At 37.0% G+C, this 26,069-nt stretch overlaps 1 protein-coding gene across 1 annotated transcript in view; it reads right to left on the reverse strand.

Moving 5' to 3' along the window:
- The window catches only part of LOC578292 (deleted in malignant brain tumors 1 protein-like), a 59,506-nt gene extending 34,987 nt beyond the window's left edge, over positions 1 to 24,519 (reverse strand). The window contains exons 1-8 of the mRNA XM_030995760.1: positions 24,507 to 24,519; positions 23,843 to 23,971; positions 22,260 to 22,568; positions 21,481 to 21,798; positions 16,092 to 16,400; positions 14,982 to 15,281; positions 14,308 to 14,505; positions 12,123 to 12,431 (exon numbers count right to left, since the gene is read on the reverse strand). Coding sequence (XP_030851620.1) covers positions 12,123 to 12,431; positions 14,308 to 14,505; positions 14,982 to 15,281; positions 16,092 to 16,400; positions 21,481 to 21,798; positions 22,260 to 22,568; positions 23,843 to 23,971; positions 24,507 to 24,519 — 1,885 coding nt within the window. The remainder of the gene's footprint in view (positions 1 to 12,122; positions 12,432 to 14,307; positions 14,506 to 14,981; positions 15,282 to 16,091; positions 16,401 to 21,480; positions 21,799 to 22,259; positions 22,569 to 23,842; positions 23,972 to 24,506) is intronic.
- Between the last annotated feature and the right edge of the window lie 1,550 nt (positions 24,520 to 26,069).

Raw genomic sequence — 26,069 nt, forward strand, 5'->3', positions numbered from 1 at the left:
GCTATATCACGTCTATAACCAAAGACGGGAAGCTATATCATTGATATATTTCATTTGTTTCCCTTCTTGTACATTGACTGTAAAGTCCCAACATTGTACTTTTATATGGTCGAGCAATTACACTCGTCAATTTATTTACCATCTTTAAGTTACAGAACCGATTATTTCGTGTACTTATAACACAAAGAGGTAAAAGTACAGAAAATGTATCATGCTTTCATTTTGTTAACCCAAATCCATGTTTTTTTAATAACTTGCGTCGTAATTATTGTCGTTTAAACTGACATTTACATGGGAGTCTGTGTTACTGTTATACACTTTTTCCTGAATGATATTACGCAATGGAGAAAAAACAACTTCATTTGTCTTACAGTGTCTAATCTACAACTCGGTTTCGATCGTTGGTTTGAATATGATTTTAATTGTTGTACATGCCCATGGACTTAAAAAATGATTTACAAAAACAGTTACGTGTGACCGGTAATAGAATCGGCAAATATTTTCTTTGAGCTGAGACTGTTTTGAACTAAAAATGAAATGTACTTTACTTTACTTAAAGGTACTATGTCCCATTTGCAGGCCCAAAAAATGAAAAAGTTAAATTCCAACTGTATTTGAAAGATAATACTAATTTAAAACTTCCCTAAAAAAGTTGGGGCTTGAAAATGTCTTCAAGTGGGAAAATAACGACTATTAGTTGTCAAATCGACTTTAGGACTATAGAGCCCAAAAGTAATAGTCTTGATTTTCAGACAATTGTACCGAATTGGCCATCACAAGAAGTGGGTTATTGATGTAGACAAATGCTCATGTACCCTTTACAACTCTTTTCATGTATGTTATTACCAAATAAGAAAAGAAGCCAGTCAGACACTCAATAGTGTCTGACAGTGAAGTCTAGCAAGTAAACGGGTTTCCTTGTATAATTTGAATATGAGGACACTGCTAACGTTTAAATGTCACAGATAGGACATACATGACATATTCATAATTCCTGCAAAGTTCTACAGCATTTGAGGTTGGCTGCAAAAGGTACATAGTACCTTTAAACTGGACTTATGACCTCCACCTAATATTAAATTTGACATCACTTTCAGTTTACATCATAGTCGAGAGAAAAAAATCCTTTTTGACCGTTGCGAATCGATGTTATTCGTTTTTTTAGGGGGGGGGGGGGGTAGTGAAATTTAAAAATAATGCCAAAAATACACAAATATGTTATGTGTATTTATTTTTTTCAAACTAGCATGAAATGTAATACATCATAAAACCACTAAACACCCAAGAGTTGGAGAAATATGATTTGTATCAAAGAAAAGGTATCAAATAGGCAGGAAAACAATACGATATTTAAAAAAAAAAAAGTTTTGCAAAAATTGTATTATATATTAGAAAAGCTGGTTGCTGAGATCACCATGCATAATTCTATTTACAAGTATTTCAGCGAAATGCCATCAATGTATATAAAGATAATAAACGTTTTTCAGTCTAAATGTGCAATTGCATTCTATTATCCTATACAACTGAAGAAATGCCCATAACTTTTTCTCCATTCATATATATGTTCACTCCGACAATTTCAAACCCCGTTTATACATACGTCTGTCTTTATAAACAAACATTACTGTAAATTCCAATAAAAATATCAGTGAATGTCTTTATGCATAATCTATACCTTTAACGACTGTAAGCATGAGTAAAGGTAAGAGAAATGTATATAAAATAGTGTACATGTACAGTACCATATTATTTATTAAAGGTACATGTATTTCTGGGATAACATCAGAATTTATATTGATAAGATACTTATCAAACAGAGAACCTTCTAGCAAGGATGTCATGCATTATGGAAGTATAATGATTTAAAAAGTATTAATGGTGAAAGGAAAGTGTTTAACCTCTACACATTCTTAAAAGGAAATGCTGTAAGTAACCAGGGAATCGGTTCGAAAATCTTCAAGGGTACATTAAAAAGACATCTCGTAAGTTAATTTTCCTTTTTTCATCAGACTGTCCATCTTCTGCTCTGCTTCTATTTATGATAGTTCAGTCTGTAGCATAGCACTTGGAAGAAGATACCCATCGAGATCTGTGTCGTTTCCTGTTGTGGATTTTTGGTAAACAGTTTTCATATCCATGTACTTGTGTATCTCTTTCTTTACATGTGTCGTATCTTGCGGTAAGGGGATCGTCCCTTTCCCTCCGATATAACCGGTTTCCATGTTCGATTCCTTGTCATTATTTCCACGAGTTAGTTTATTTTTTTTACTGAATCATCGTTTAACGAAGGTGTTGTGTTTGGAAGGAGGTATCCATCAAGGTCTAAGTCCGTCCCCGTTTTCGGCTTTTGGTAAACTGTTTTCATTTGTATATAGTCATGTTTCACGTTTTCCTTTATGCCTTGAGACACATACCCATCAGGAGTTGTTTTCATGTCCAATGTGCAACCAGAGTTTCTCTTATCTGATACCGACTTTCTATCGTTCAAAGGCCTTTCTGTGTTTAAAAGGAGATATCCGTCTATGTCGAAGTCCTTATCAGTTTTAGGTGTTTGGTAACCCGTTTTCATGTCCGCATATTCATGAATCTCTTCTAAATCGCCATCATGACTATATTTGATATCTTTTATATTTGATTCATAATGGTGACCCAAAACATCACTTTTCCGTCTTTCAGGTAATTTGGGTGGTGCATTCAAGTCTTGGTAAGCAGAACCAGCTGACAGAGCGTGCATTGATGACATAGTCGTCACGTCCATATAAATTTCTGTGTTCAAATTATTATCAGCCATTCTCTTTTTAAACCTATAAATACAAAACCCAAGTGATGCGATCAGAATGCTGCTTGATAATAAAATACTCAGTCCAATTAGAATCATCATTCGGAAATCAAGTAGTAGAATCGGGCCTGTAGTTGATTTTAAATTTTCGAATTTACTTGTCTTGAGCGGATGTCGAGTTGTGCTGAAGAGTTGTTTTTGCTTTCTTGTGGGAACTATTGTAGTTTCGTGTCCAATTTGCAAAAGCTTGGTTATGTACGTAGAAGGTATTTCATCAGAGGTGATCAAGTCCGAGTAAGTCGTCATATCTGGAATATGTTTCAAAACAATTATTTCTTTTACTTTTGTACCGATAAATATTGATGGAAAAAGAGATTAAAAAATAATGTCTCAAACCAGGCACATTTTTTAATCGTTTCATTTCTATACATTGCAAACAATGTATTTTTGTCATATTAAATTTCCCTATATGTCTTTTTTCAAAGTCAGGCCAAACAAGCTTTCATAAACCAGCATGTTTGCGAGTTCTCCCTTTAATACCGAGTAACAGACTAAAAAAGCAAGCTGTATTTCAGGAAAGTTCTGTTTTGAACGCAAACTAAGTTTTCATAATTACGTTACCCGAGTGTTTGATTATCGTGAGTAAACATTTATTAGTTAGTCCTCTTCTTTTATTTGCGGACGATCTTTATCCTTTTGTTTGGGGCAAAAGGTCTTTTTATTGACGGCTTGATGACATTACCTGCATGTCTACATATGACACTGGTATCTTCTTTGTGTCCGCAGTCATGGACTCCAATCCCTTTATGTTTGCAATCTTTGAGCTTGGTTTCCGTCCCATTGCACTGAACACCATCAAGAAAAATATCACCAGAACCTTTACCAAATCTTGCTTGGGGTAGAGCAGCTAAAGCCCCCTCAAATCCTAACTGCCGACACACAACCTTAGCGTCGTCTAGTTCCCACAAATCGTCGCATACAGTCCCCCAAGATCCTTCGTGTAGTATCTCAACTCTTCCTTCATATTTATGAGCTCCACCGACAAGTCGAGCTGTTTTAAATAACACAAAAAAAGAGGAAATTCAGTGTTCTTGATTTTTTTTTAAACAGATGTATTATTATCCTTTTTTTCTTTTCTTGTCTTTACACCGCTTTGAGCTTGATTCGTAACTGCTTATTATATTGCGTTAGATGTTAGTTGTCCTGTTTACGAATATTTAATTTTCATAATAAATTTTGGGGAAAACTGAATCCGCTTTTGGGGAATTAAGCTATCCATATTCAACGTCATTGTGAGCATTGCATTCATAGTTGGGTTCAAAATGTGTCAATGTCTGTCAAAATGTGTCAATTGTTAAGGTCACTTTAAATGGTTAGATGAACAATGATAAATGGATGTAATAAGCAGAATAGTGTAGTATTTTACCTCCTAAGAGGCACGTGACCCCAGCGTCTTCGTTATGTTGGCAGTTGTGCACTCCAAACCGTAGATGTACGCAGTCCGCAAGATTGTCTTCCGTTCCATTGCACCCGACATGAGACAGGAGAATGTCATGGAAAAATGATTGGAAAAAGTAATGTTATGACCTTATAAGCTCAAAAGATTTGTTTTGTTGTTGCGATTTGAACAGAATGTTATTTACAATAACGAACATTCGTTTCCTTATGTCCAGAAGAGTTCTTACCTCCTGAGTAACACACGGCGCCCGCATTCCTGTGATGCCCACAGGAAGAGTAAAGCCCCACACTGTAACAATCTACCAGGCTGTCTTCTGTTCCCCGGCAGTTGATACCAAGAATATCACCAGAACCCTGACCAAAACTAGCCGATCGTGGCGCGTCCAGTGCACCGTCGAACCCCAGCATTCTACATATTACCCTTGCTTTGAACAGATACTAGTAGACATCCCCACAAACGGTCATCCACGATCCACCGTACAAGACCTACACTCTTCCTTCAGCATTGTTGGATCAAGTTATAAGACGTACAGCTAGGTAGAAAATTGTCAGTGAGTTTCCGCAAAATTGAATTGTATATTATCCCAACTGATTCAGTGTGACGGAGAACGAGCAGAAGAATTAAACCTTTTTTTTCTCTGAAAGTGATAACTAATAGGCGCGTTACCCGGACCATTTTTTTTTTAGAGGGGGGGGGGGCAGGAGTTAAACTAAATTTCAGACTGCTGACATTTGTCCAACAAGCTAGGAGTTTCTCTGTGAGTGTGTATTTCTTTTACATGTGAATGGATTCTTCGTGGAAAAAAAAAAATTAAAGATATTGTTTGGTAGAGTTTTAGAAAATTCGGACCAAGCTCGGGTCATTCATTATATTGGGAATTTAGTCATTTTGTGTGGTAACATGGAGCCTTCCGACGATATATCATGTCATGATACCCTAACGACTGGTTGAAGGTAACTAGACACTAGACCTTTCATCACTTCCGAGATCCGAGTCACAATGTATATTGAATTCTACTGTTTGATAGATTATTGTATTGATGTATACACGATGAACAGAACCCAATTCAGAAGTCGCGTATGCGTGCGCGCGCACTAAGTATATTTCAGACCTGACTTTACTAAATAAACAAAATTTGGCCAATGGTTCGAAATTGGCAAAAATTACTCAATGCCATTTTAATGAATTGTTCATGTCGGTCATGGATGGAAATGTGAATATTAATTATCTCGCAAGTACGGAAAAGGCAGAAAGCTGAAATCTCTTGCATGCTTGTCTTATCTCCTCAGGCTAGTCGGTCGTTCCTCAATACACGTGAAGATATGTCGAAAGATTATGCCTCATGGAGAACAATCCATCAAAATGCCTTTTTCTTTTTTTCATAGTGGAAGAGCCATTTTTCTTGGCGAGGTCGCTGTTCAGGTCCTATATTCGTAAAAAATTACTACGCCTAGTTGGCAACTACAACTATGTAGTCATGGTGCTCTAGCTTAGGTAATTAATTAACAACTAGGCTAGTAAGGTGTTTGCATATGGGCCACGGTTTCCATGCCGACCAAGGCGATAATATGATGCTCGATGCATGGGCATACATAAAATCAAACAGATTGTCTTCTACCGTATCATTAAAACCACTTATTGTAATATAATGCAATGAGTTCTATGTCAGTGGCTCTTTTCTTTTACCCGAAAACTGCGCTGCCTTAAATTGTTCGTATTTTTTAAATAGCCTCGTTGTCTCGTTGTCTTTTTTATAAGGTAACTACTGTTGTATATGTAAAAATGTAAAAATGTAACGTAGATACTTTGTACTTCAAATGAATACAGGTTGTGAATCATATAAATTATTTATTTTAACCATTAATAAGAATAAAACCACAGGTAATATCCCTCCCATGCTCAACAGTTTTAGGTAGTTAACCTTTTCATGCCGCCTATTGAAACTTGTTTTTGTGAGAAACGGCTTTGAAAAGATGTGTCTGAGAGTGTCTAATCTACGAGTTGGTTTAGATCAGTGGTTTGAAGATAAGTTTAATCATTGGACATGTCCATTGAATTACAAAATTATTTAGAAAAATAGTTGCGTGTGAATGGTAATAGAATCGGCATTAATCGTCATTGAACTGAGATCGTATTGAACTAAAGAGGATTTTAATTTACTTGCTGAACTTATGACCGCCATTAATAATTAAATTTGACATTACTTTCAGTTTTCCATCGTACTGAAGCGGAAAAATCATTTTCGACCGTGGTGATTTGTTACAACTAAAATACGGCTCTCATTCGATTATCTTTTATTTCAGCACACTTGTGTACATCCTTACAAATGACGGATAAGTGCATAATAAGCAACAACTGAACCCCTTTTCATAAGTGTCTAATTTTATCGTTTATCTCATGTATATTTTACCCGCAGTTGTCATGTCCATATATTTATGGTAATAATCCCGTGTTATATATTTTTTTTCACAGCAGCCTCCAGTCTTTTACTTTAAACTCTTAGAAACTTTAGGAGTTTTTTGAGGTGCAGTTTTATTTATTTGCACGCTGGTTGTCCTCGGAGTTGTCCTCTCACGGGAGAAGATATTCATCAAGGTCCACATTTTCCCCGCAGAGGGCGTTTGATAGACAGTTTTCATGTCGGTATACTCATGATTATTCGATTTATCGTCACGAAATTGATCAGCCGTCGGTGTCACTCCATCATCCGTTAATGCGTCCCTGGTCGGAAGGATATATCCATCGAGATCAAAGTCTTTTTCATTGCCAGGTGTTTCATAAACGGTATTCATGTCCATGTATTTATGTGGTTCTCTTTGTTTTATGTATTGTGAGAGATTCAGATCTGCTTTGTTTGTTTCACGACTGTTCCCACAAGTATACTGCTTAATAAACGACAACGTTTTATGTGCAACCCCATAATGACATACGAAGACGGCCACTGTTTTGTGGAAATATTAGTGAAAAGCAGATATTCACTTAGTTCGGACAAAGGCACGAAAGAGTCTATTACCACATTAACTGTACACTGTGTCGTTTATTGCGCAAAAGCGACATAACAATAACGAATGGTTCTGACACGAGGTTTAATGAAAGGCAGAAAAACGAGAAATATAGATCCACAAACTTCATAGAAATTTAAGCAAACGATAAAGGATAAATGTTTTAAGCTGCGGCGATCAAATACGAATAGTCGATTCGACATACGTCGCGAGTACCTTTGTTCTGTACTTAAAAGAAAATTCTTCCCCCCCCAAAAAAAAAATAAATAAATAAATAAATTAAAAAAAAAATAAAAAAAAATAAAACTAAAATAAAATAAAATAAAATGTATCCCATGATAATCACAATGTGTCTTACATTTTGTTCACACCCATCGGTGAAATATATCTGTTATATTCATATTCAACAGTGAAAATGTATTAAATTATTTGCAATTCATTTAAGTTTTCTTTTGCAAATGAATAGAGGTACTTGCAAGATATTATCACAAATTCGTCAATTTGCGCTTGATCGACTACGACAAAACAAAAGTCGTTCTTAAATCGTCCTTATTCGGATTTAAGCTTTCTGGGGGCGGATTCTTGGAAGTTAGCATCCATTACAATCAAATGTTTTCACTCTAAGTTGCTCTCCGCAACATGATTATAACAATCATCTCGATTATCTGTCCTTCCAAACTGAATCTCTGCTTTTTCTCAGTTCTCTTTCGCTGAGGAGATTGAAAAATATCAACCTTTCGTAGATATTAAAAAATACTCTGATCTATTTCTCGTTGAAATTAACATAAATATCATTAACAATATTTTTCGAAACTTTTTGTATACCAGACGGAACACCTGTATGGATTTTATGAATATACACATTACATTCAGACCGTCTCCAATTCAAGTTAATTGAAATTTCATTAAGCAGTTGTTTCGATGTCAGTAGACCATTAACATTCCTAGTCACCCCTGTCGGACCGCCTGTCAGAGACTGAACAACAAAACAATAATAACATCAACCAAAAAAACAAACCTTAAAACACTAAAAGATGTAATAACACATAGACTGATATATATAAAAAAAAGAGTAAGAACAGACAACCCTAAGTATTGTTTGGAAACAAACATTATAGCTTTAAACTAGAAATATCAGAACTTGGACTTCTTAATAGATTTCCGCCAAATACAATATTGTCGTACAGCCCTGTAAATTAATCACCACTAATTAATTTCAGATAGGGTCCACTTTCCCGCCTGTTTTGATAATAATAATAATATATAACATTCTTAAAGAGCTTAATACCACGTTTCTGGGCCCATTAAAATCGAAAACCAAGATATTTTTGTCGCAAGATAACAGACAATCAGATCATTTCATACAAGTTAGGGGACAATAAAAATATTGTACTCAGATTGGGTCTGAAAATATTAAATGAACTTAATATCTAGAACTTTATGAGAAATGACAACTTTCAACAGTTTCCGTGTCATTTCGTTCCTTTGTTTTTGCAGACATTTCCTGTCAGAAAAATATAATTTATACATTGAGAGTACATGAGGCAACAATTTGATACTGTGTGTGCTTCAGTATTGACCAGTTTAAGTGATATAAACAACACACATAACGCAACAACAAATATATTCGACAAACCTATTAGGTGGCTTTTTCTTTTGCAGAATCATTCTGGGAGCCAATCAAACCCAATCGGACATTTCTTTATTGCATATTTCGGATTTGGAGCATCTGCACTCGGGTCTTGTTCAGTTGTTATTTCTTTTATCTGATGCTTGTTATATACAAATTGCATGTGCTAAATTACAAAGAACACAATGAGTTTAATTGTAGTAAGAACATGTTTGTGTTGAAAAATGAATAAGACAATCATTTCAAGAGGATGTTAACATGGCAGGTTTTTTAGTCAGCATGACCTTTGCACATGAATCTGATTCAGGTACATTTAGTGTTTTACGTACGACAGATTTTTCTCTCCTAAATTAACAATAAACGGTTCATAGATGCCATATCGATAAATGCTTATCTCCTTCAATATGGCATATGTACATTCAAATAGCTGTCACATTGTTTCCTAGATTGGTTTACTGGAATCCTCGATTTTTCATCACGTTCTTTAAAGTACATACTACTACTACTACGTAATGTCATAACCCCCTCTGGGCCGCCGCACAGTGGGCCAGGGAGGAACCAAAGTGCGCCAAAACTCATGTTTGGGGACTTGTTTTTTATAAATCCAGAGGAAATGTTTGGATTTCCAGGGATTTTCGCTTAAATTTTATTACCAACATTTTCTCTGATGTCTAAGCTTTAAGTTGATACCAGATTTGGCTGCCCGATTCTGCCCGTTATTATGTTAGAGCCGTTTTCCTTGCAACATTGCCCCGAAAAATGTGTTTATTTTGGTCCGCGGTGTCAGAACAAGTGTTACGCGCCCCCTCGCGCCGTGATTTATGACCATGAATCCTTCATGATTCAGCCGCGGACCCCAAAAACCCACATTTTTCGGGGCAATGTGGCAAGAAAATCGGCTCTAACATAACAACGGGCAAGATCGGGCAGCCAAATTTGGTATCAACTTGAAGCTTAGACATCAGATAAAATGGTGGTATTAAAATTTAAGCGGTACACCGTAGAGATCTAAACATTTCTTCTGGATTTATAAAAAACATGGATAATTAGTCCATTTTTCAGTGAATTACCCTATTATATATCATGAAGATTGTGTTTCTATTAATTTTAACCCATTCATTCAACGAAATGAACTATCATGAATATGTGAGAGCAATTTCAAATCAATAACTTAAAAACTTCATGTTGAATTAAAAGATTTTTTAAAAAAGTCACTTTTGCACTAAAACTGTGAATATGTAGGATTTTGCTGTTTGAAGTAGTAAATCTATACCCTTATTGTGCATACCGGAATTAAATATTTCACTGAGGTACTCCTCTATGTATTACCTTTCAACTGGGCAAGACAAAAAATGAAAAAAATAAATCACCCAAATTTAGTTTTGGCGCACTTTGGTTCCTCCCTGGCCCACTGTGCGCCGGCTCCTCTCTCACGTATTCACCGTCGCTACTCTAATTCCAACCTCCCAATTCATGATGTTGTCTATCCATCCTGCACGACACCTATATCACCTCGGCACTTCCCTTCGAATTCGCTTCCGATAGTTGCTTGTACAACACTCTCCCTTCTTCTTTTCTAGTGCCAATACTTTGCGATCTTTCTTTTTCTTGACTTGCCGAGATTCTTTCCTCATGTGGTACCGCTAAAATACATTTCCAAAATTAATTGTCCCTGTTTTCATCAGATTGTCCATTTGATGCTGCTGTGATATTGTTCCGGATAGATCCAGTCTCTAGCATAGCACTTGGAAGAAGATACCCATCGAGATCTGTGTTGGTTCCTGTTCCAGGACTTTGGTAAACAGTTTTAATATCCATGTACTCTTGTATCTCTTCTTGTGTTGTGTCTTGCGGTAAAGGGACCTTCCCTTCACCTCCGGTACAAGCGATTTCCATGTTCGATTCCTTGTCATGATTTTCACGAGTTAGTTCATATGTTACTGTATCACCATCGTTCAATGAAGGCACTGCGTTTGGAAGGACGTATCCATCAAGATCTATGTCCGTCCCCGTTTTCGGCTTTTGGTAAACCGTTTGCATTTCCATATAATCGTCTTTCATATTTTCCTCTATGCCTTGAGATAATGACCCCGTTCTTGTGTTTTCATCAGAAGGTTTTCTCTTATTTGATACCGATTGTCTATCGTTTAAAGGTATTTCTGTGCTCGGAAGGAGATATCCGTCTATGTCCAAGTCCTTATCCGTTTGAGGTGCTTGGTAAACGGTTTTCATGTCCGCATACCCGTGGTCCTCTTCTAAATCGTCATCATGATTGTCTGCTATAACTTTAATATTTGATTCGTAATGGTGACCCAAAACATCACTTTTCCGTCTTTCTGGTAATTTAGGTGGAGCGTTCAAATCTTGGTAACCGGAACCAGGTGACAGAGCGTGCATTGATGACATAGTCGTCACGTCCATATATATGTCAGTGTCTAAATCTCTAGCAGCCATTCTCTTTTTAAACCTATAAATACAGTACCCAAGTGATGCGATCAGAATGCAGCTTAATAGTAAAATACACAGTCCAATTAAAATTATCATTCTGAAATCAACCAATAGAATTGGGACTGCTGTTGATTTTAAATTTCCAATTTTACTCGTGTAAAGCGGATGTCGCGGTGTGCTGAAGTTTTGTCCTTGCATTTTTGGTGGAACTATCGTAGTTTCGTGTCCGATTTGCAAAAGCTTGGTTGTGTACGTAGAAGGTATTTCATCAGCGATGATCAAGTCCGAGTAATTCGTCAAACCTAAAAAGATGTTTCGAAACAATAAGAAAAATTGTACCGATAAATATTCATGGAAATGTAGAATGTAGAGGTCACATATAGAAAAAACTTATTAAAAACAGGCCTATTTCGTAATCGTGTCATTTCCTAAACATTGCATACAAATTTATTCGTAAGAAGGGGTCTAAATCTTTCCATAAAACCTGTGGCAGTATTTAATTTATTTCATTTGAAATTCTTTGGTTCTAATATTTAATTTTTAAAATGTCTATTTTACTCAGTCAAAAGACAGAAGTTTCCCACAATTCCATGCTTGTGTCGTTTTCCTAATATCGAGTAACGGACTAAAAAATCAAGCTATATTTGAGGGAAGTTGTGTTTTGAATGCATAATAAAGTTACCCGGGTGTTCGATTACCGTGATTAAAAAATATAATTTAGCCCTCTTTTTTTCGTTTTGGACGATATGTATCCGGTAGTTTTTGGCATTTTTTTTTTTTTTAATGACGGATTTATGGTGTTACCTCCATGTCTACATATGACACTGGCATCCTCCTTGTGGTAACAATAATGAACACCTATCCCCTTATGCTTGCAGTCTTTAAGGTTGGTTTCTGTTCCATTGCACTGAACACCATCCAGAAAGATATCACCAGAGCCTTGACCAAATCTTGATTGGGGTAGAGCAGCTAAAGCCCCATCAAATTCCAACTGTCTACACACAACTTTAGCGTCGTCCAGGTCCCATAAATCGTCGCATACAGTCCCCCAAGACCCTTCGTGTAGTATCTCAACTCGGCCTTCATATCCATCGGCTCCATTGACAAGTCGAACTGAAATGTATAGCAAACAAATACAGGGTGGGATTTTGACCCAATCAAAGATGACTTTTATAAATATTTAGCGATTATCGACGCAATTCCAAACATACCGTTTCATAGAACGGTATGTTGGAAATACTTGGTGAAAAATTGACAAACACATGTAAGGAATACTCGCTTATGAGCACTTTCACCACAGCTTGATATTTCGACAAATTCGTATGTCAACAAAATAATACTAACGGGTTTATATTGCATTTTTAGGTTATCCCTTTAAAAAAAAAATTAACAAGAACTCACATCGCCTTTATAAAAAAAAAACTGTTAATCTACAGGAACACTTGTAGAAATTTGTAGGGCATAAATAAATCTGACAATTTTTATGAATATGAAATTCTCTTGTCCATTAGCACCACAGAGGGCTTATGCCGAAAGGTGGATAGCGTCGCGTCGCGGCGCGTTGACTTAAACCATTGGACCATTCGTCCAAAGCCCCCCCCCCCCCGGTTTGGCCGAAAGGGTGCGTTGGGAGCGTTGTGTTGCGTCGAACGCGACCATTCGTCCAAAGCCCCCCTCCGTTTTGGCCGAAAGGGTGCGTAGTCTTCGACATCAGTCGTTTATAATAAAATTTACGGAATAGTAATTTAAGTCGTTTAAATTCAAATAATCAAGATAGAAACAGATGAAACATTAAATAAAGCTAGTTTTTACGTAGTCTATCTGATTAGGCGTTTAACTCTTATCGTGCCACAGGGCTAATCCCCACTGTGCCAGGTTGTTTTGGAGATAATCTGATTAACGCGAGTGCAAAACACACAGCACAGCCCAACGAACATGAACAATAACTGCTATTACGAAAGCGCCCATGCACGCACATGGCACTCAATAGGTAACGTGCATGCAGCCTCATGGCAGGCTATGAGTTAAGAATGATAAGAATTACATCAATTAATGAATTTAATAAATATTTTTAAATGGCCAAATAAAAATAATATCCATTTCTTTCTATGTATAGAATTCTTTTTTGATGTAAACTAGTCATGCTTAATAGTCTTTACAAATAAAATAACAAATAAATAGATGAACAACGGAGTAGGCCTGCCACCTTAATATGCACCCTTTAGGAATAGGCGGGCGGTGGGGAGGGGGGGGGGGGGGTTCTGAATTCCATACATAGAAAGAAATGGATACTATTTTTCGTTAATTTAATAAATAAACGACTGATATGCAAGACTAGGTAATCACCTTTATTAGACATTTTAGATATCATAGTAAATTATTTGATTGTGTTTTTTGGGGTTTATTTGATTGTGATTTAATTCTTATAAACGCCTGATCTGCAAGACTACGTACAAACTAGTTTTATTTAATGTTTAATCTGTTTCTATCTTGATTATTTGAATATAAACGACTTAAATTACTATTCCGTAAATTCTATAATAAACGACTGATATGGAAGACTAGTTAACGCACCCTTTCGACCAAACCGGGGGGGGGGGGGGGGGGGGGCCTTTGGACGAATGGTCGCGTTCGACGCGACACGACCTTCCCAACGCACCATTTCGGCAAACCGGGGGGGGGGGGCTTTGGACGAATGGTCGCGTTCAAGTCATGCGCCGCGACGCGACGCTACCCTCCCTTTCGGCATAAGCCGCACTAGAGTGGTAGGGAAAGAATCAAATCAATCGACATATGCCTATCCAGCCATGATAGAAAATGATGACGATCAGAATTTCATTATTCTATCATGATTTGAAAAGCTTACCTCCCACGGAGCAAGAGGCGCCAGCATCTCTACTATGACTACAATGAGAACATCCTACGCCTGCGTGAAAACAATCTGCCAAGTGATCTTCTGTTCCCTCACAACGAACATATGTCAGAAGACTTTGGCCAGGTCCCTGACCGAACCTTGCAGAAATAGGTGCAGCCAATGCTTCGTTAAACCCCAGCATTCTGCAAACTACCTTCGCGTCTTTTAGATCCCACCAGTCATCACATATAGTTCCCCATGATCCATCGTACATTACCTCTACTCTTCCTTCAGCATCGTTAGATCCATTGACAAGACGAACCTGGAATGGATCTAGAGGGTCAAGATGAAGATAATTCTATCATCAACAAACGTGTGTGATAAAGATTTATTCAGTTGCCATCAACTTTGCTTCAAACAAACACCCTCTACACAAGATTATCATAAGATTTATAAAGAAAATTAATATTCGTAAAAGATAGCACATGCATAGAAAATTGTGGTGAATAAGATTTATATGTTTGTGAGCACCAGTCACTGAAATGTTACTAATCGAGAAAAAAAATACTAAAGAAATCCCATTGTACGATTGTACATTATGTTTAAACTATTTCCAATTACAGTAAGGGAGCTGAAGCGGTGTAATGGTAACATGAGCCTACCCGTAAGTATCATGCGAATGATCAATGCTAGGTATATTTATTTAGTTACCTTTCCGTAACATCTTCATGACTCCAGTTTGGCTGACATCTATATGCATTCTAAATTTTGAAAACTACACAACGGACCTTCTTTAAAACAAAATACACCAGCATCACTGTCATGGTCACAGTTATTGACTCCAAGCCCTCGATGGTTGCACTCAGCAAGGGTGTCTTCTGAGCCTTTACATCTAACGTCATCAACAAAGATTTTACCGCTTCCGGCACCAAACGTAGCACTACCAGGTGCTGCTAAAGCTCCGTCAAATCCAAGAATTTTACAAACTACCCTTGCGTCTCTTAGATCCCAGTTATTATCACAAATAGTTCCCCATCGTCCATTATTGAAAACCTCCACCCTGCCTTTTGAATCGGTGGTTCCATTGGTAAGACGAACATGAAATGGGTCTGTTGTGTTTAATGAATGGTTAGGATGAAAAGCAGAATAGGTTTATCAGATAAAATGTACATACACCTACAGGGAAATGTTATCAAGTGCCCCTCTTTAAAGGGATAGTTGAGTTCTGTTGCAGAGGGCGCCACAAAAAATACCTTTTTTATAGAACATAATATTTGAATAACAAAATCATCTTTGTTTGATCAAAATCTGAAAACAGGACTCAACTATCCCTTTAAAAACATCCAGTCCATGGATCGGTTAGCAGCATTTCACGCGTATCAGGATAATTACCCCTTGGACATTCACCCCGGGAAAGAAATTACCGCCCTGTGGAAAATTTTACCCCCACCCCACCCCTGAAAATTACTCCCTAGGACAATTACCCCTTCCCAACGACAATTGTTCCTCCACCACGATAATAGCCCCCAATGACATTTACCCCTCCGGAAAATTACCACCATGTTCATTAAAGAGGAAGTTTACCCAGATAATAAGTTTGTTTTAATAAAAGCACTTTTTTTTTTTTGTTGGGGGGGGGGGGGTGATTTTTTTGGGGGGGAAAGATTGTCCAGGGGTAATTTCCCTAGAACCCCTTACACGTGAATAGACATATCTGTAGAAGAGCAATCCCTTAACTATTTTTAAAAATACAGATGAGACGCGGGAGTAAGAAAATCTTCTCATAATTCTCATTTGTTTACGGAGGTCACTTCCGTGCCGCCAACTTCAATGATCGACTCAGGGGAATATACCTATATATCTAAAAGGTAAGAATAATTACTCAAATGGCTAACCTATACAACGAAATAATAACCTACCTCCCGAATAACAAACAACGCCTGCATCACTTGTATGGTTGCAAGAGTAACGTTGACTTCCTGTATGAGCGCAGACTGCAAGGTTATCTTCGGTTCCATCACATCCAACATCATATAGATGAATACACCCAGAGCCCTGACCAAACGTAGCAGATCCCGGTGCGCCCAAGGCTCCATCAAACCCCAACATTCTGCAAACCACCCTCGCGTCTCTTAGATCCCACCGAGTATCACATATAGTTCCCCATGATCCATTGTACATGACCTCTACTCTCCCTTCAGTGTCGTTAGACCCACTGACAAGACGAACTTTAAATGGATCTGTGAGGGGAGAATCCGGGAGTGAAAGGATTTTTTGCTTGAAATATGAAGAGTTTTGCCATGTCACATTTAGACAAAAAGAGTGCTAACTTAATGGTTAAAACGCATATACGGTTGCTGTTTTTGAGCCCACAATCCTCGAGAGCAAACGCCAAAGAGTCCCGAAAAAAGTGTGGATAGTGAAAAAGAAGTTAGTTAATACAGCCCACCTATATATATCAAACGAAAAATTCTTAAATTTCGGATGTATTTGTTCAGGTTTAAACAGTTTTTAAACTTAGATAAAGCACTTAGATATAGATAATTTTCTGTTAAAGCTGTTAACTATTCACATATTGCTCCGTTTAGTCTCATTTCACAACGCCCCCTATCGTCAGAGTCAGCTGCCTAACATGTTAGCCTATATGGAATGTTACCCCCCAAAATCGTTACAAATTCATTTTTGTTTTGTTTAGACGAAAAGCACATCCACCCTAACGTACGTTATCACTAGCTCTTTCATTGGAATCCTCATGTCTCATTAACTTTTGAAAGTTCACCCACCGTAATTTGATCAAAATAGGTTGCAAGCTCGTCATTGCCTATAATACACATGTGAAACATGTCGAACTTTGGACTCAGTTTGCCAAGCGATTTTAAGATTATAGGTCAAGCATACGAAGGATAAGAAGCATGAATTATTATAGATCACTTCTGCTTGGTTCATTTAGTCCATTTCATCCAACCCCCCACCATAATTTTTCCATTTAGTAAAAGGAAGCATTTTTCCGAGGTAAGCAAAAACATGAATATTCATGAACGGTCAGACAATACAGCCTTTTAGTACGTAACGTATAGTGAATGGGAATGGTCGATGATCCGTCCAGGAGGTAGAGGTCAGTGGTTTGTGCTGGTAATGTTCCAGCGAGCGAAAATGAGACAACCGGAGCCATATGAACTGATAATCTATAATCAATATTGACATACATGTATGGCCACTAAATATGATTAAAAGAGGAATCCTATCCAAAACCCTCCCTAGATTTACAAGAGCAAAGTCACTCTCATTCATCGATTTTTGTTTTCATTTGTGAGAACACTAGGGCATCATGACACGTACACCCCCTAATGCAGAGAAGCTGGTGATAAATATACATCGCTCTTTTTTAGTGCCGCCTCGAAATTATTCGTTTGTATGCCTCCGCCACCGAAGGTGGTGCCGGAGGCATCATGTTTTCGGGTTGTCCGTCCGTACGTCCGTACGTCCGTACGTCCGTCCCGTTTGACCGTTATCACAATATCTCAAGAACCATTTAAGATTTAAACTTAAGACTCGGGAATAGTATTTATCACCATAGGAAGACGATCTGATTAGATTTTGGAGTACGTAGGTCAAAGGTCACAGGTCACAGAGGTCAACTTATGAAATTCCTTGTATTGAGTTTGTTAGCGCGATATCTCAAGAACCATTTGATATTTAAACTTCAAACTTAAGGATAGTATGTATCACCATAGGAAGACGATCTGATTAGATTTTGGAGCACGTATGTCAAAGGTCAAGGGTCACAGAGGTCAACTTATGAAATTCCATACATTGAGATTGTTATCATGATATCTCAAGAACCACTGGAGATTTAAACTTCAAACTTAGTGATAGTGTGTATCACTATAGGAAAACAATCTGATTACATTTTGGAGCACGTAGGTCAAAGTTCAAGGGTCATAGAGGTCAACTTATGAAATTCCATACATTGAGATTGTTATCATGATATCTCAAGAACCACTGGAGATGTAAAAACTTCAAACTTAAGGATAGTATGTATCACCATAGGAAGACGATCTGATTAGATTTTGGAGCACGTAGGTCAAAGGTCAAGGGTCACAGAGGTCAACTTATGAAATTCCATACATTGAGATTGTTATCATAATATCTCAAGAACCGCTGGAGATTTAAACTTCAAACTTAATGATAGTGTGTATCACCATAGGAAGACAATCTGATTAGATTTTGGAGCACGTAGGTCAAAGGTCAAGGGTCACAGAGGTCAACTTATGAAATTCCATACATTGAGATCGTTATCGCGATATCTCAAGAACCACTGGAGAATTTTCACTTCAAACTTAATGATAGTATGTATCACCATATCATAATATCTCAAGAACCACTGGAGATTTAAACTTCAAACTTAATGATAGTGTGTATCACCATAGGAAGACAATCTGATTAGATTTTGGAGCACGTAGGTCAAAGGTCAAGGGTCACAGAGGTCAACTTATGAAATTCCATACATTGAGATTGTTATCATGATATCTCAAGAACCACTGGAGATTTAAACTCCAAACTTGTTTAAATTGCTCTATGGCGGAGGCATCATTTTCGACTGCGCGCAGTCAAAATTCCATCTAGTTTTAATTCGATATTATCAGCAATTAACCTATAGGCGTTACAATCTCACGATTATAATTTCATTGGATTAACTTAATTTCTAACAATATGTTTAGCATATTTGCATCGTTAAGCAAAAAAGTACACTTCTTTGAGTACATCATAGTGAGTGCATCACTACCAAAGTATCCGATCACCCATATTTTCAGAATACATCTTCCATGTCTTTCCTTTATTAGTGTTCTTCTAAAATTCCATATTTTCTATGTAGACATATTAATGATCCTCATCCATTTAAATTTCTTCTCATATTTTAAAGTCCGTACAACATTCGGGTTTGGGCATTATAATTTTAAAACTTCTCAATGTTGGTATCTAAAAGAAATTGCAATATCAAGAACTATGTCCCTCATTGATGTGGCTTTCTCTTCGAAGGAACGTTCATATATGACGTGAAAAAACCGTGGCGTTTTTGTTATGAAGACGTAACGTCTAATTCCCTTTACATCTCTGCATACAGATTGATTCTGTGATTCTTTAAAACGAGAACAAATATGTGGCTACTTCGTCTTGCATCGGTGTACCGCGTGATATGTGACCTAGTACTAAGCAGTTGTGATGTTGGTGTAATCAGGAATAATATCGTATTGCATATATGGCGATGACCTGGGCACTTCGTGTTTGTCATCACCAAGTGGGACGCCGGTTACTGCCTTGTTAGCATTCGTCGAGACTCTAGCATATGTGTTGAGATTGTAGAATCTTGATTACAGTCAGGATAATTGTCTTTACCTGCGGAAGGCTCTTCATAAACAGTTATCATGTCCATGTATTCATGTTGCATAGTCACTGTCTTTTGTTACGGAGGCATGTCCTACATCTTTCACATATGGATAGTTTGTCGGGGATCCTTGAGTTATTACCGCTGGATCCGTGCCTATGTCTACATCCGTATCTGAGTTGATATCCATATACTCGTGAGTGTAATTTCCTCGAGTATGTTTCGGTTCTTTGCTGACACTTGCATTCTTGTAATACCGTTGGACACCAGTCACATTCACAGAAATTTCGTTTCCTAAACCTGTAACACCCGGTAAAAGATACCCATCGGTGTCTATGTCTGTAACTCCTGGGGGCTCGTGATAAACAGACTTGATGTCTATGTATTCATGAATTCCATCTTGTCTGCTGGGTTGTAGTGTTCCTTTCAAACTTCGATTATTGTCAATATCGGGTAAACCAGTTGATTTTGCTCTGATATTCGGGATAACTTTACTTTTGGAGGCCGTAACGCTTGGGATAAGATAGCCATCAACATCTTGATCGGTGTCTGCTGATGTGACACCAGGAAAAAGATAACCGTCAACATCGAATTCAGAACCGGATGAAGGGTTTTGATAAACAATAGTCATGTCCATGTACTTCTGGTCTATATCTTGTATATTTCTCGCTCTTCTTATAGTTCTGACGTCATTCTCTGTTACATTAGGAAGGAAAAACTGCACGAGCTACGAGTTCGTAATGAAATGCACAGTTTTTCCGTTATAATCATTTTGCCTTCGGCGTAGACTAGAAGGGCTGAGATTTAGATGACGTCTGCGCAGCGAGAGTTTAAACTACCGCTGCAACATTAACATGTTGATCGGTGTCTGCTGATGTGACACCAGGAAAAAGATAATCGTCAACATCGAATTCAGAACAGGATGAAGGGTTTTGATAAACAATAGTCATGTCCATGTACTTCTCGTTCATATCTTGTATATTTCTTGTTCTTATTCTTGTAGTTCTGACGTCATTCTCTGTTACATTAGGAAGGAAAAACTGCACGAGCTACGAGTTCGTAATGACATGCACAGTTTTTCCGTTATAATCATTTTGCCTTCGGCGTAGACTAGAAGGGCTGAGATTTAGATGACGTCTGCGCAGCGAGAGTTTAAACTACCGCTGCAAGATTTTTATCATGGATGTCGATTTTGACCCATAATTTCCTAAAAAAGGACCATTAAACGGATTATTTCAGTCAAGTTGGTTAGTGGAACCGAAGTAGTTAAGCCTATACCTAATTGTCAAAATAAGATGCACCGGATATGCATCCTGTGAAATATGGAATTTGGCCGGTAGTTTTGCCAACTTGGTGTAAAGAAACGTTACACCGAACGTGAACACTAAAGCGTATGGGCCTGTTCTGTCTCTAAAGAGAGAGCCGACCCTACCCAAATCAGAGGCTAACGAACGAAAGAGACAGAAAAATTCGGTCTAATGTCAGGGTTGCTATCTACCCTGTATTCCCTACACGGGAGTTTGACACTATCTCTGTACAAAGTAACTTCATCGAGGTCTTATTCGAAATTATTTAGTGTAAATACCATACAAACTTACGCTATGTAGATGTCTTTATTGTTCAGGAATATCAATTTTGTAAATATGCTAAGTTTTGTTAATGTATTGTTTTTTTTTCTTCATATGAAATAAAAGAAACTAAACTGAAAAAAGTGACACAAACAAGAATACCTGGAAAATAGCAACCGGCTAAAAAGCTCCCAAATTAAGGGAGTGGCGATAAAGAAACAGTTGAGAGGGCATATATTGTAATTGAATCTAATGATTTCATTGGGTATCTGTATCAATAGTCAAAGAACATCAATCAAAGAAAAGAAAAGGAGTTAAAAAGTTGATATGGAAGACATATACTTTCACTCTTACCTTGGACAAAGATATTAAAAATCTCGCTGTCAGTCATAATCCCAGCTCCGTTAAAAGCCAAGCACTTATAAATTCCATCTTCTTCTTGGGTAATGTCAGATATCTTGAGCACGCTGAAGAAATACGTCCTTCCTGTTTCCATTTCTTGGCTTGGTTCAATGCTAGTCCTGTTCATACCATCCACTAGTTGCACCCCATTCCGCTCCCATGCTATGCTTGTTTCACTGCTCGAGAACACGGTACAGTTGAGACTTGCCGTTCCGTTTAGTTGGACATAATCCTTAGATCTGCTGAGGTCATCGTCAATTTTACCAAGAACTGAAAGGAGCAGTGCAGCATAAAAAATTCCATGAAACCGAGGTGGGCATCCAAAGTACAACAAGTAACGGGCAACAGTACAATCTGGTCAATACCACTTGCAATGCTGAACTCTCAGAACAATCTGAATGTTAATTGCAAAATATATCTACAACAATTTTTAACACATCAGCTCACACTACTTTTCTTTGCAAACTGTCTATAGGTTTCAAAATGCCTTTATTTGGGACTTGTAACAAATGCCCATTTAATTTATGTATGGTGTTCATACATTTACATAGAATATTAAAGAGAGAATATCAGAAATCTGCATGTACTTCATCTAACTAATAAAAAAATACTTTTTGGATGTACGTTACATGTACAAATCGACCGGATAGTGACATTTTCGATTTGTATGACAATTCTGTATGCATGTATGGTTTGTTTCTACACGTTCATCAACTTTTCTTGCTACTCACCGACTACATCAAGTAAAATGTCTTCGCTCGATGAAATAAACCGTTCTCCTTTTGTCACAGCAGTGCAGCGGTAGGCCCCTGTATCTTCTGCACCGGCTCCCCGGATGGTGATGTAGTACATTCCCATGTCAGGGTTGCTGTCTACCCTGTATTCCAAATCAGTTGTATCCGGGAGTTTGTCACTATCTCTGTAGCTGGCAACCTCATCCAGGTCTATCCCTGCGAGATTTACCTGACAAGCTAGTGTAAAGTCGTTGCCCTTTGATATTGTATCGTTAGATGGGCGGTTGGCTGTGACTTTAACCTCGCCTGCAAGAATGAAAGTACCAAGTCATGGTTAGGGTACTTATTACAAATTACGGTCTTCTTGTACGGCATGAAATTTTAAGCCAGAAAAGTAAGCAAAACGGTCTATATGTTCAATAGATTCCTAGTGAGCATTATGTGAGCAACTTTAATTCAGCAACACTCAGTGGACATATCGTCCTTGTTTTCACGAAGTGACGGTAGTGAGGAAAATCGTAACGCAAAGTGAATGCAATTTTTTTTCACTACCGTCACTTTGTGAAAACAGCGACGATATGTAGTTACATGCACAGTATATGCACATGTATACTTTAAAGGGGAAGTCCACCCTCATATTAAAGTGGGTTTCAATTAAAAAAGAAATGTGAGAGAAACAAATCAGTTAAAGTTAGAGCAAATTCTGATTAAATAATAGGAAAGTTACGAATATCCGAAGTTGTCATCAGTTAAACACAAATTAGCAACACGATGACGTATCTTGCGAGCTTCTCTCCAATTTGCTCTGTACAGAAAATCTCATGAATTTAAATTTTCTTAGTTATTGATGTTGGAATAGATTTTTTTCATACAGAGCTTGTATAAAAAAAAAAAATTGCATACATTATATTTAGGGTGAATGTATTAGTATAGGGCAGATGAGAGGGGAGCTCGTAATATGCCAATTTGTGTTTGATTGATCACACCTTCAAACATTTATATTTTTATTTTACTTAACTTTTTTGCTCGAACATTCACTTACTTGTTTCTCTTGTTTATCGGCTTCTATCAAAACCAACTTAAAACCAGGTTGGACTTTCCCTATAATGCATGGATTTGAGTGTGATGTACCATTAACACTTGGTTACTTTCTTCGCCTCTCTGCACAGTTGCTCATTTGCCACATGTGCAATTTTGCATAAAACAACAGGCAACACTTGACGGAAGGATAGCTTTAAAAATAACAGCTTTGCAAAATTACCCATTTTTGGTCTTGATTACCTCCATGGCAACCATTTCAACACTGGTATAGATTAACCTTGTACTAGAAACAGTTTGGAATATCTATGCCATATTATAAATACAAACCATTTTAAATATAATGTGGCACAGGGAGATTGTTGTGTTGCATATACAGAGTTAAGTTTGGATGTAAATGGAAAATAAGACACACACATGTGTAATTCAATTCAATTAATTCACATTTGAATATTTTTTATGACATTCATCATGATCATGCGTATCTACTTCTCTAAATTCTCTTTAAATTTAGCCATCACAATACCAACAAGTTCACTTACTTCTGTCACAAACTGCTCGCTCAAATGCTGGCTCACAACTGCAGCTCCCATCAACGTTACTGCAGTTAGCACCATCCACACATGTACAGTTCTTCATACAGTAATCTCCAAAAGTACCAGCAGGACAGACTGAAATAGTTGCAGTATATAGGAATAGTTAAACAGCAGCCCCTTTCTAAATATTTTTCCTCCATCTGACACACTCTAACAACAATCATTAAAATAGTATTTTTACTCTGCAATCAGACTACCAATCTCAATTACGATGGCCTTGAACGAAACATTCCCTTCACATCTTCTGAAAGATCCAGACAACCTTCATATTAATTGTGATTTGTCTTAATAAACATATTATTATTACCATCAGCAAACTGTATGCAATCAGCAGCAATATCATACTACCAGCTTTGCTTAATTTGTTTCATAAAGCATTTCTTTAGAAAAGGCCAGCAGGAATTCAAGAAATGCTATGTACACTTTAACTAAAAACTCTGTAGATATTAGCATTTCATTTCCCTAGAGAGAGGATGCAGATTTACTATCACACTATGCTAATTTTGTTATTCTCCTCCATATGACATGGCACACAAAGGGTTAAAAATAAATAAAAGAGAATTGGATTAGATCTTAGATATTAACAATAGCAAAAAATACAACTACATACTTTCTCCCGGCATACTCTTTGAAATATTCCTTTCAAATCATGAACTACTTTTGTTTGAATGCAGGATTTATAGTCACAAATTTGATCTGATATTTTTTTTGCACTGCAACTTTAAGTCATCAATCAAATGCACTTATCATGGTAAATCAAATGTGCTTTCAGCAACCTTAGTATAAACAATCCTACTCTTTTTATGTTTAGAAATAAAAGATTAAGCATTCTCATGTCACTCAACATCCCCTATATTTGCAAGTTCACATACTATTTTGACAATATGTTCCAATGAAGCCCGGAAGTCAAGTGCAGTTGTAATAGTCAGTGCCATCAAAGCAGGTTCCGTACACATTTGACAAAAAGGATTATGTGTATTTGTATTTGAATAACCCTTTCAGCATTCTAAAACAGCACAACAACAATTCTCCAACGCCGGGCATTTAGCAATAATTTCAAAGATCTTTAAGCAGTAATTTTTCTGCTACAGTTTAACTTCCAACAAACCTTGTTTAAATGATTACAATGAATAAACAGAAAATTGATAAGACTATAAAAAAAGAATATTCTGTAAAACAGCAATTGAAAATTGAAGCTTCGAGGCCCTGAACTTTTTTGAAGGTAACTTCTTGCTTTTCACATAAGTCCTCATGCATCTGAAATTTGAAAATTTTGTGAATCAAATTTATAATGCTGTTGTTAAGAGTACAAACAAACAGCTCATCTTAGAACTGCTTTTTAATGCCATTAAACAAATATAATTGGATCATTTAACAAAGATTCTAGGGTGGTACAGAAAGAGACGATTAAATATTATCTGAGTGAAATAATAGAAGTACTAATAATTGAGTATAGATTTAGCCTTGGTTTCTTTAAAATCACGCGTTGTCATTTACTGGTATAAAACCCAGTACATAGTGTTTATCTAAAAGTAAACTTTGCTCAAATGTACCACATACATACATGATTATTATTTGGTACACAGGTTTTATTCTTCAATAAAAAGATGATATTTTTGCCATGGCCAGATGTGAATTAGTAAATCATCATGAAAAATGTTTCTACTGAATATGTGATGGTATCAAAATAATCATGAATGAGGACTAGTTGTGTGCAAATATTCATAAGATCTGCACTATACAGAACTTTATAAAATTTCCCAAAATGACACGGTTGCCTGTAGAGTTGGAATAATGATTGTCTTACCTCTTTAAAACAATGCCTGTGACAATCTGGTTATTCTTGATAAAGTTCACATCTCCGCAGAACTTTATATGTTAATCTAAAGAGTCATATAGATTGATTAATAAAGTTCGGAGATGATATAAACTTTATCTATCAAGATAAAGTCATATTGTCACAGTCAATAATATTCATGAAAGGAGTTATGGACAATATATTCCAACTATATGGGCAACAGTGCAGCCATATCATGATTTTGGAATTATTATTTTGGGTGGAATTGGTACAAACCCTCTGCGCAATTTCTCCCTGTCCATCCAGGCATGCAGAAATATGTGTAGGTAGCATTACCGGGATTCATTAAGTGGTTTGTGCAGTTCACTTCATTGA

The sequence above is a fragment of the Strongylocentrotus purpuratus genome, unplaced genomic scaffold (genome assembly GCF_000002235.5).
Source record: "Strongylocentrotus purpuratus isolate Spur 01 unplaced genomic scaffold, Spur_5.0 spur5_scaffold_3, whole genome shotgun sequence".
NCBI classification, from domain to species: Eukaryota; Metazoa; Echinodermata; class Echinoidea; order Camarodonta; family Strongylocentrotidae; genus Strongylocentrotus; species Strongylocentrotus purpuratus.